We start from the raw sequence: 12,298 nt of genomic DNA on the forward strand, positions 1-12,298 counted from the left end.
ACTCCCTTCCTAACTCCTTATATTCTCCTTTCAGGACCTCTTCCCTTTTCCTACCTATGTCATTGGTACCTATATGTATCACGACCTCTGGCTCCTCACCGTCCCACTTCAGGATATCTTGGACACGATCAGAAACATCCCAGACCCTGGCACCAAGGAGGCAAACTACCATCCGGGTTTCCTGACTGCGTCCACAGAATCACCTATCTGACCCCCTAACTATCCAGTCCCCTATTACTACTGCCTTCCTCTTCCTTTCCCTATCCTTCTAAGCCACAGGGCCAGACTCTGTGCCTGAGGTACGGCCACTGTTGCTTTCCCCAGGTAGGCTGTCCCCTCTCCAACAGTACTCAAACAGTAGTAAATATTGTCAAGGGGTACAGCCACTGGGGTACTCTCTAATACCTGACTCTTCCCCTTCCCTTTCCCAACCCTGACCCAGTTGTCTGCCTCCTGTGGCCCCAGTGTGACCAGCTGCCTGTAACCCCTCTCTATCAACTCCTCACTCTCCCTGACCAGATGAAGGTCAGCGAGCTGCAGCTCCAGTTCCCTAACACAGTCCCTTAGGAGCTGCAGCTCGGCGCATCCAGTGCAGGTATGGACATCCGGGAGGCTAGGAGACTCCAGGACCTCCCATTTCTGACACTGAGAACAACAAGCTGCCCTCACACTCATAACTCCCTCTTCCTCAAATAACAGGAAAAATTGAAACCTAGACCTATCCTGCTTCGCCCGTTTCTGCCTAAGTCAGTTGAGCCAAAGCCCTTAAGCCTTCACTCTGCTCCCTGCTCACTCTGCTGCCCGCTGTATAAGGCTGTGTTCCTTTTAAATCTTCCGCGCTTCACTACCCAACGTCACACTCCGGTGCAGTCCTGCCTCTCTTAACCCCGATGAGAAGAAAAAATCAAAATGGCTCCAGCAGCTCTCCAATTCCGATTCTCAGACTTCCATCTCCAAATTAAACCTGAATCAGGATTTCTGTCTTTTTAAATCTTCCGCGTTTCATTGTAGGTGGAATTAAGAAACTGCAAGGGTTAAAAGACCCTGATTGAAGTTACAAACAGGTCCTGAACAGTAGCTAGAATGTGGGATATAAATTTCAATGGGAAATAGAAAAGGCATGTAATGAGGGCAATGTTACAATAGTCATGGAGGTTTCAATATGCAGGTAATTGGGAAAATCACGTTGGTGCTGGATCCCAAGAAAGAGAATCTGTAGAATGCTTACAAGATGGCTTTTTTGAGCAGCTTGTGATTGAGTGCACAAGGGGAAAGGCAGTTCTGGATTGGGTGTTGTTAATGAACCAAATTTAATTAGGGAGCTTAAAGTAAAGGAACCATTAGTAGATCAGTGATCATAATATTGCTAGATTTCATCCTGCTGTTTGAGAGAGAAAAGATAAAGTCAGATGTATCATAGCAGAGTTCAGGAGATGAATCGTGGAATTATGATATTGTAGCCATTAGTGAGACTTAACTGGTAAGACTGGACAAGACTGGTAGCTCAATATTCTGATAGAGCGGGAGGGGTGGCTGTACTAGTCAGGGGAAATGTCATGGCAGTGCTCAGTCAGGACAGACTGGAGAACTTGTCTAGTGAGACTTTATGGGTGGAACTGAGAGCTACATTGCAGACCACACAGTGGTATGTGGGATTTAGAGGACCACATTTTTAGACAGATCACATACTGTTGCAAGAAACATAAGGTTGTGACAGTAAATGGTTTTAACTTTCCACATATTGACTGGGACTCCCATACTGCAAAAGGACTAGATGGGATAGAATTTGTCAAATGTGTTCAGGAAAATTTCCTTAATCGGTACATAGAAATTCCAACAAGAGAGCGTGTAATACATGATCTACTATTAGTGAATGAGACAAGGCAGGTGACAGAAGTTTTGGTAGGATAGAAGTTCCTAACCTGGGGTCAATAGACCCCTTGCTTAATGGTATTGGTCCATGGCATAAAAATTATTGGGAACCCCTGGTGTAGGGTAACACTTTGCATCTAGTGACCATAATGTCATTAGTTTCAAGGTAATTATGGAAAAGAATAGGTCTGGTCCTCAGGTTGAGATCCTGAATTGGATAAAGATGATATTTGATAGTATCAGAAAGGATCTAACAAGTGTGGTTTAGGACAGGTTTTCTGGTAAAGGTGTATTTGGTATGTGGGAGGCTTTCAAAAGTGAAATATTGAGAGTACAATGTTTGAATATGCCTGTCAGAATAAAAGGCAAGGATAACAGATTTAGGAACCTTGATTTTCAAGAGATATTGAGGCCCTGGTTAAGAAAAACAAGGAGGAACATAGCAAGTATAAGCAGGTAGGGAGTATGAGAAATGCAAGGAAACACTTAAGAAAGAAATCAGGAAGGCTAAAAGAAGGCATGAGGTTTCAGTAGCAAACAAGGTGAAGAACAATCTTAAGGGCTTCCACAGATATGTTAAAAGCAAAAGGATTGCAAGGGACAAAATTGGTTCTCTGAAAGATCAGAATTGTAATCAATGTGTGGAGTGAAAAGGGATGGATTTTTGGCATCTGTATTTACTCGGGAGATGGACACAGAGTCAATAGAAGTGAGGCAAAGCATCTGCAAATTTTAAACAGGAGGAGGTATTTGCAGTCTTCAGGCAAATTAGGTGGACACATCCCCAAGGCCTGACAAGGTGTTTCCTCGTACCCTGTGGGAGGCAAGTGTAGAAATTGCAGGGGCCAGAGCAGAGATATTTTAAATCATCCTCAGTGACAGGTGAGGTACTAGAGGATTGGAAGTTAGCTAAAGTTATTACACTGTTTAAGGAAGGCTCTAAGAATAAGGCAGGAAATTGACATCAGTGGTGGGAAAGTTATTGGAAGGTATTCTAAGAGACCAGATATGTGAATATTTGGATAGACAGGGAGTGATTAGGAACAATCAGCATGGCTTTGTGCATGGTTGGTCATGTCTAACCTTTCATTTAGAGTTCTTTCAAGTAAGCTACCAATAAAGTTGATAAAGGCAATACAGTGGATGTTGTCTACATGGATGTCAGCAAAGCATTTGTCAAGGTCCCACTTGGAGGTTGGTCAGGAAGGTTCAGTCAGTTTGCATTAAGGATGAGGTAATAAACTGGATTAGACATTGGCTTTGAGGTAGAAAATTTTTGCCTCTGACTGGAGGCCTGTAACTGGGACAATGCAGGGTCCATAGTTGTTTGTCATCCATATCAATGATCTGGATTATAATGTGGTTAACTGGATTATAATCTGGATTATAAAAGTGGCTGGATGGGAGATGCCAGAGAGTAGTGGTGGATAACTGTTTGTCAGGTTGGAAGCCGGTGACTAGTGGTGTGTCTCAGGGATCTGTACTGGGTCCAATATTGTTTGTCATGTAAATTAGTGATCTGGATGATGGGGTGGTAAATTGGATTAGTAAGTATGCAGATGATACTAAGATAGATGGTGTTGTGGATAATGAAGTAGGTTTTCAAAGCTTGCAGAGAGATTCAGGCCAGTTAGAAGAGTGGGCTGAAAGATGACAGATGGAGCTTAATGCTGATAAGTGTGAGGTGCTACATTTTGGTAGGAATAATCAAAATAGGACATACATGGTAAATGGTAGGGCATTGAGGAATGCAGTAGAACAGGGTGATCTAGGAATAATGGTGCATAGTTCCCTGAAGGTGGAATCTCATGTGGATAGGGTGGTGAAGAAAGCTTTTGGTATGCTGGCCTTAATAAATCAGAGCATTGAGTATAGGAGTTGGGACAAGGCATTGGTGAGGCCAAATTTGGAGTATTGTGTACAGTTCTGGTCACTGAATTATAGGAAAGATATCAACAAAATAGAGGAGATTTACTAGAATGTTACCTGGGTTTTCAGCACCTAGGTTACAGAGAAAGGTTGAACAAGTTAGGTCTTTATTCTTTGGAGCATAGAAGGTTGAGGGGGGACTTGATAGAGGTATTTATAATTATGACGGGGATAGGTGGAGTTGACGTGAATAGGTTTTTTCCATTGAGAGTAGGGGAGATTCAAACAAGAAGACATGAGTTGAAAGTTAAAGGGCAAAATTTTAGGGGTAACATGAGGGGGAACTTCTTTACTCACAGAATGGTAGCTGTGTGGAATGAGCTTCCAGTAGAAGTAGTAGAGGCAGGATCAATATTGTCATTTAAAAAAAAATTGGATAGTTATATGGACAGGAAGGGAATGGAGGGTTATGGGCTGAGTGCAGGTTGGTGAGACTAGGTGAGAGTAAGCGTTGAGCACAGACTACAAGGGCCAAGATGGCCTGTTTCCGTGCTGTAATTGTTATATGGTTATATGGATCAGCAAATTTGCAGATGACACCAAGATTTGGTGGGGGGGGTGGTATAGTGGCCAGTAAGGAAGGCTATCATGGCTTGCAGTGGGATCCACAGCAGCTGGAAAAATGGCAGTTGGAAGTTAATGCAGACAAGTACGAGGTGTTGCACTTTGGTAGGACTTACCAGGGTAGGTCTTACAAAGTGAGGGGTAGGGCACTGAGTAGTGCAGTAGAACAAAAGAATCTGGGAATACAGGTCCATAATTAATTGAAAGTGGCATCACAGGTAGATAGGGTCGTAAAGAAAACTTTGGCACATTGGCTTTCATAAATCAAAGTATTGAGTATTGAGATGGGATGTTACATTGAAGTTGTATACGATGTTGGGGGGCCTAATTTGGAGTATTGTCAGCAGTTTTAGTCACCTACCTACAGATAAGATATAAATAAGATTGAAAAAGTACAGATAAAATTTACAAAGGTGTTGCTGGGGCTGGAGGTCCTGATTTATAAGGAAAGATTGAATGGGTTATAACTTTATTCCCCAGAATGTAGGGCATTGAAAGGAGATTTCATTGAGGTCTAGAAATTTATGAGGAGTCCAGATAGGGTAAATGGAAGCAGGCATTTTTCCACTGAGGTAGAGTGAGACCACAACTAGAGGTCATGGCTTAAGGTTGAAAGGTGAAATGTTTAAGGAGAGGATGAGGGGAAACCTGTTCACTCCATGGGTGATGGGAGTGTGGAACAAGCTGCCAGTGGAAGTGGTGGGTGTGATTTCAATTTCAACATTTAAGAAAGTTTGAATAGGTACATTGATGGGAGGAGGTCTATGGTCCAGGTGCAGTTCGATGGGACTTAGGCAGTTTAAATAGTTTGGCACTAACTAGACAAGCTGAAGAGCCTGTTTCTATGCTGTAGTGTTCTATGACTCTGAGGGGAAAATACAAAAATCAGAGGTGCAAACTGACTTGGGAGTCCTTGTTCAGGATTCCCTAAAGGTTAACTTGCAGGTTGAGTCAGTGGGAATGAAGGCATTCATTTCTGGTGGATTAGAATATAAGAGCAAGGATGTAATGCTGAGGCTTTATGAGGCACTGGTGAGGCTTCACTTGAAGTATTGTGAGCAGTTTTAGGCCCCTTATCTAAGAAAGGATGTGATGGAATTGGAGAGGGTTCAGAGGAAATTCACGAGAATAATTCCAGGAATGAATGGTTTAACATAAGAGTAGCATTTGATAGTTCTGGGCCTGTACTCACTGGAGTTCAGAAGAATGAAAGGGAAGCTTATTGAAACCCTTCGAATCTTGAAGTGCCTAGATAAAAAGGATGTGGGGAGGACATTTCCTATAATGGATGAGTCTAGGACCAGGGGCACAGCCTCAGAATATAGGTACATCCATTTAGAACAGAGATGAGAAGGGATTTCTTTAGCCAGAAGGTGCTTCATCTGTGGAATTCATTGCCATGAATGGCTGTGGAGGCCAAGTCATTGAGTTTATTTAAAGCACAGGTTCTTGGTTAGTCAGGGCATCAAAGGTTACAGAGAGCAGTCAAGTCAAGTTTATTGTCATTTAACTATATACATGTATGCTTGGCAGCCGTCTGTCTCAAAGGACAATGGGTGATAATGATCATCATCACAAACCTGGGCAGAAGGTATGGAGATCCTGACATGCCAGGTCGTCAAGATCCCCCTCTGGACCTCACCAATGTGGTCCAAAGGAAGGGTTATGAAGCAATTTGTTAGGCACCAGCTTGGCTGCAGGAGCTACCAAATGACATCCAAACACCTTAGGGGCTCCACTCCGGATTTGCTACCTGGGTTTTACTCCCATAGCCTTTGTTTCTTCCGAGGCTGCCCACAAAGAAGTGGAGCTATTTACCCATATCTCAGGATCTGGCTCACAAGCACCAGGGCTTGTCCACACATCGATGGGCTTTTGTGCTACATGTGCAGGAGCCAGACATCCTCCCTGTCCTCTGTAATTCAGCCTGAGTCTGAAAGGAGTTCAGTTTCCATGTGTCACCAGCGAGGAGGCACGACATGAGGCTTGTTGTTGGAGAGGCTATGTACTGGCAGGCAGAAACTTACACATTCAGCTCTCCTTTTTGCAAAATTACTAGACAGCTGTAGAAGACAATAGTGAGAATGACAAGCACTATTCATTACACAACCACACTAGATGCGTCACAGCAACCATTTTGACACCATACATGCATGTATATAATGTATGTATATAACCATATAATGTATATAAGAACAAGGGTGTAAAACATTCTACACATAACACATGATAATCACATACAAATAAATAACTGACGTCATTTATTTATTTATTTATTCATTCATTCATTCATTCATTCATTCATTTATTTATTTATGACTGTGCTACAATACACAGCTTGAATCACATCAAGTTTGCCGATGACATGACTGTGGTGGGTCTCATCAGCAAGAACAACGAGTCAGCTTACAGAGAGGAGGCGCAGCAGCTAACGGACTGGTGCATAACCAACAACCTGTCTCTGAATGTGAACAGAATAAAAGAGGTGGTTATTGACTTTAGGAGAGCACGAAGCGACCACTCTCCACTGTACACTGATGGCTCCTCCATTGAGATCGTTAAGCACACCAAATTTCTTGGTGTTCACCTGGCAGAGAATCTCACCTGGTCCCTCAACACCAGCTCCATAGCCAAGAAAGCCCAGTAGCATCTCTACTTTCTGCAAAAGCTGAGAAAAGTCCATCTCCCACCTCCCATCCTCACCACATTCTACAGAGAATGTATCAAGAGCATCCTGAGCAGCTGCATCACTGCCTGGTTCGGGAATTGCACCATCTCGGATCGCAAGACCCTACAGCAGATAGTGAGATCAGCTGAGAAGATCATTGGGGTCCCTCTTCCCACTATTAAAGACATTTACACCACATGCTGCACCCGCAAAGCTAACAGCATTGTGAAGGATGCCATGCACCCATCACACAAATCTTCTCCCTCCTGCCATCTGGCAAAAGATACCAAAGCATTTGGGCTGTCACAACCAGACTGTGCAACAGTTTCTTCCCCCAAGCCATCAGACTCCTCAATACTCAGAGTCTAGACTGACATTGTAATGTGTCCTCTACTGTGCCTATTGTCTTGTTTATTAATTATTGTACTGCCCTGCACTCCTTCTGCACTTTATGCAGTCCTGTGCAGGTCTGTACTCTAGTGCATTTTTAATGGTTGTTTTACATAGTCTAGTGTAGCTTTGTGCTGTCTCACAAAGCCTAGTGTAGGTTTGTGTTGTTTCATGTAGCACCAGGGTCCTGGAGGAACATTGTTTCATTTTTACTGTGTACTGTACCAGCAGTTTATGGTCAAAATGACAATAAAAACAACTTGAACTTGAACTTTATTAACATTGGATAAGTCACCAGGACTGGATGAGATGTACCCCAGGCTACGGTGGGAGGCGAGGGAGGAGATTTCTGAGCCTCTATTGATGATCTTTGCATCATCAATGGAGATGGGAGAGGTTCTGGAGGATTGGAGGGTTGCAGATATTGTTCCATTATTCAAAAAGGGGAGTAGAGACAGCCCAGGAACTTGTAGACAAGTGAGTCTTAATGCAATGAGTAAGTAAGTTGATGGAGAAGATCCTGAGAGGCAGGATTTATGATTATTTGGAGAGGCATAATATGACTCGGAATAGTCAGCATGGCTTTGTCAAAGACAAGTCGTGCCTTATGAGCCTGATTGAATATTTTGAGGATGTGACTAAACACATTGATGATGGTAGAGCAGTAAATGTAGTGTATATGGATTTCAGCAAGGCATTTGATAAGGTACCCCATGTAAGGCTTATTGAGAAAGTAAGAAGGCATGGGATCCAGGGGGATCCAGATCTTTGTGGATCCAGAACTGGCTTGCCCACAGAAGGCAAAGAGTAATCGTAGACAGGTCATATTCTGCATGTAGGTCAGTCACCAGTGGTGTGCCTCGGGAATCTGCTCTGGGACCCCTGCTCTTCGTGATTTTTATAAATGACCTGGATGAAGAAGTGGAGGGGGGATGGTTTAGTGAATTTGCTGATGACACAAAAGTTGGAGGTGTTGTGGATAGTGTGCAGGGCTGTCAGAGTTTGATAGGATAGACATTGATAGGATGCAAAACTGGGCTGGAAGTGGCATATGGAGTTCAACCCAGATAAGTGTGAGGTGGTTCATTTTGGTTGATTAAATATGATGACAGAATATAGTATTAATGGTTAGACTCTTGGCAGTGTGGAGGACCAGAGGGATCTTGGGGACCGAGTCCATAGACACAGGTTGACTCTGTGGTTAAGAAAGCATACAGATCATTGGCCTTCATCAATCATGGAATTGAGTTTAGGAGCCACAAGGTAATGTTGCAGATATATAGAACCTTGGTCAGACCCAACTTGGAGTACTGTGCTCAATTCTGGTCACCTCGCTATAGGAAGGATGTGGAAACCATAGAAAGGGTGCAGAGGATGTTGCCTGGATTGGGGAGCATGCCTTATGAGAATAGGTTGAGGGGACTCAGCCTTTTTTCCTCGGAGCGACGGAGAGGTGACCTGATAGAGGTGTATAAGGTGATGAGAGGCATTGATTGTGTGGATAGTCAGAGGCTTTTTCCTAGGGCCGAAGAGACTAGCACAAGAGGACACAGTTTTAAGGTGCTTAGAAGGAGGTACAGAGGAGATGTCAGGGATACGTGTTTTACACAGAGAGTGGTGAGTGCGTGGAATGGGCTGTTGGTGATGGTGATGGAGGTGGATATGATAGGGTCTTTTAAGAGATTCCTGGATAGGTACATGGAGCTCAGAAAAATAGAGGGCTATGTGCAACCCTAAGTAATTTCTCAGGTAAGGATATGTTTGGCACAGTTTTGTGGGCCGAAGGGCCTGTATTGTGCTGTAGATTTTCTCAATTTCTATGTTTCTAATATTAAATTTTGTGCTGGAACAGATTAATCAGTGACCCTTTGGATATGATGTGGCAGGGTTTCAGAAGCTTAATGACCTGAGGAAAAAACTGTTTCCCATCCTGACTGATCTTGTTTTTATGCATCAGAGTCTCCTGGTAGAGAGTCAAAGAGGGTGCCGGATGGATGGTTGGGATCCTTAATAATACTAATACACAACACTCCTGATAAATGTCCCTGATACATGGTAGGGTGACCCTATTATCCTCTCAGCTGTTCTCAAAGTCATTTGTAGGGACTTCTGGTCCCATGCTTAGCTAATCCCATATCAAATGAAGATGCAACTTGTTAGGATGCTCTCAATGGTGCTCCTGTAAAGCACGGTTAAAATAGGGAATGGGAGCCTTGCTTGCCTCAATCTTCTTAGGAAATGGAGGCACTGCTATGCCTTCTTGTTCAGGGAAGTGATATTAAGGGAACAGGTGAGGTCATCCATGATGAGAACTCCCAGTAACTTGGTGCACTTAACTCTCTCTACAGAGGAGCCATGTATTCACAGTGGGGGGTGGTTCGGCTGCACCTTCCTGAAGTCCACAGTGATTTAATTTGTCTTCTCCACATTCAGGCTTTGGTGGTTGTTCTTACACCAATCTACCAGCTGCTCCATTTCCTTTCTATACTCTGTCTCATCATCATTCTTGATAAGGTTATGTTATTCACAAACTTAATTGGAGTTAAGAGGGATAATAAATCAGCCATGATTGAATAGCAGAGCAGACTTGATGAGCTGTGGCCTAATTCTGCTCCTATATGTTATGGTGGTGAATTCCATACTCTCACCACCCTCATGTTCCCCCATAAAAAGAGTCCATCCTGATTTGTTCTCCCAAAGTGCAACACCTTACACTTGTCTGCATTAAATTCCATCTGCCATTTTCCAGCCCATTTTTCCAGCTGGTTCAGATCCCACTGCAAACTTTGATAGCTTTCCTCACTGTCCCTATGCTCCCTATCTTGGTGTCATCTGCAGAATTGCTGATCCAGTTTACCACATTATCATCTAGATCATGGATATAAATGACAATGAACAATGGACCCACCACAATACCTGCGGCACGCCATTACTGAGAGAGGCCAATATCTACTACCACTCTCTGGCTTCTCCTGCAAAGCCAATGTCAAATCCAATTTACTGCCTCATCCTGAACGCCAAGCAACTGAACCTTCTTGACCAACCACCTATGTTGGGACCTTGTCAAAAGCCTTTTAAAGTCTATGTGGATAACATCTGCTGTGTTTACTTAATCAATTTTCTGGTAACCTCCTCAAAAGTATCACGTAACACACACAAACTCTTATTGACTATTGCCAATCAGACCCTGTCTATTCAAATACTTAACTATCTCCAGTCCCTTGGAATACCTTCCAATAATTTATACACTATTGTCATCAGGCTCACTGGTCTATAATATCTTCCAGTCGCCCGGCACCTCACCTGTTGCTAAGAACATGTTAAATACTTCTGCTAAGATTCCTACAATTTCTGCACTAGCCTTCCACAATGGCTAAGTATGATTATGAACATCAGCCCATGGGAATTTATCCACCCAAGTTCCATAGAACCATAAAACATTACAGCACAGTACAGGCCCTTCAGCCGTCCATGTTGTGCTGACCCATATAATCCTTAAAAAACAGTACTAAACCCACACTACCCCATAACTCCCTATCTTTCTTTCAGAATGAAAGTTTATCTCCAGACAACAAGCAACTCCTCCTCCATAATCCATAAATGGTCCATAATCATACTTCTGTTTTGCTTAGCCCCACCCTTTGTGGGTACTTAAAAATTCAGTGGCAATTTCCGGCACCAGCCTTCGTGCATCCATGTGCTTTTATATTCAAAACAAGCTGCAGAGAAACCATAACATTGATTGTCCATCAAATAACTCCATCCATCTCTCTCTCTCTCTCCCTCTCCCTCCCTCCCCTCAAACAGTATCCAAAAGTCAGTCTCATTCTCCCAGCGTTTTAAAGTGACAGTCCACAGAAAAAAATGAACCCTCGGAGTACATAACAGTATTATTTGTAATAATTTACAAAGCTCAAAGTATAAGTTCCAGCATTTAAAGTGAAATTTAACTGCACCTTAGTTCTAGATTCCTTAACATCCTGATTTGACTAAAACCATTAATTGCTACTTCTGAATTTTCAGATGACTGAATCACTGCCACGTTCACTGGGATGAGTTCCAGATCTCCAATACCATTTGTGTGAACTAGTTGATTTGTGATATCCACATGTGGAAACTCAATAGGAATATTAGCTTAAAAATTCATAAACACCACAGAGAATAAATTAATCTTCAAAATCCATCTAAATTCATGCTTTTTTGAATTGCAGGCTGCTATTCGTAAAGAACTAAATGAATTCAAGAGTACTGAAATGGAAGTGCATGAGTTAAGTAGGCATCTAACGAGGTGAGTGAGTCAGATTTACTCAACACAGAATGGAATATTTTCATCTCATCATTAAATGCCATTGATTAAATGTGTTTTTTTATATATTCTCAGGTTTCATAGGCCCTAGCCATTAACAGTGCAGAACCACAGTGAGTCTTACAAAAACCTGAAGTGCTAGGACTGTACAGGTGCCCATTTATCCCAACTGGGACAGAACTCTTCTTAATTGCCTTTGTGTGTCAGATATGTCCAATAATGGATAGTCTTCAGTTGTCTACCGATCTTCTCGCCTTCAAGAATTGTCGTGTCCTTCTTGGGATTTGATCAGATGTGCCACATCCATGAGCTGATGCTGTATTTAGACATCTAGTACTGTTGTTGACTGTTGTCTCGTTCTTTCTTGTTATTTATTGCACTGGGTGGATCATAAGGTTAAAATCCCCATCTCTACTACACTTAATGACATTCTGTCTGTGATGGAGGTGAGACGGCACACTGCAGTTATTTCTCCAAAAGAGCTTCATGAAGCTCCCTCCAGTTAATATTGCTGAACTTTTACCACATTATTGCTTTGTGATCTTAACTGAGGCAGCAGCATCCAGAAT

At 42.8% G+C, this 12,298-nt stretch overlaps 1 protein-coding gene across 1 annotated transcript in view; it reads left to right on the forward strand.

The window, feature by feature from the left end:
• The window catches only part of LOC132378572 (phosphatase and actin regulator 1-like), a 446,543-nt gene extending 434,605 nt beyond the window's left edge, over positions 1–11,938 (forward strand). Inside the window, exons 13-14 of the mRNA XM_059945581.1 lie at positions 11,635–11,711; positions 11,805–11,938. Of these exons, the coding sequence (XP_059801564.1) occupies positions 11,635–11,711; positions 11,805–11,820 (93 nt within the window). The 3' untranslated portion in view covers positions 11,821–11,938. The remainder of the gene's footprint in view (positions 1–11,634; positions 11,712–11,804) is intronic.
• Positions 11,939–12,298: the final 360 nt, after the last annotated feature.

Source organism: Hypanus sabinus, chromosome 20, assembly GCF_030144855.1.
Source record: "Hypanus sabinus isolate sHypSab1 chromosome 20, sHypSab1.hap1, whole genome shotgun sequence".
Classification (NCBI taxonomy): Eukaryota; Metazoa; Chordata; class Chondrichthyes; order Myliobatiformes; family Dasyatidae; genus Hypanus; species Hypanus sabinus.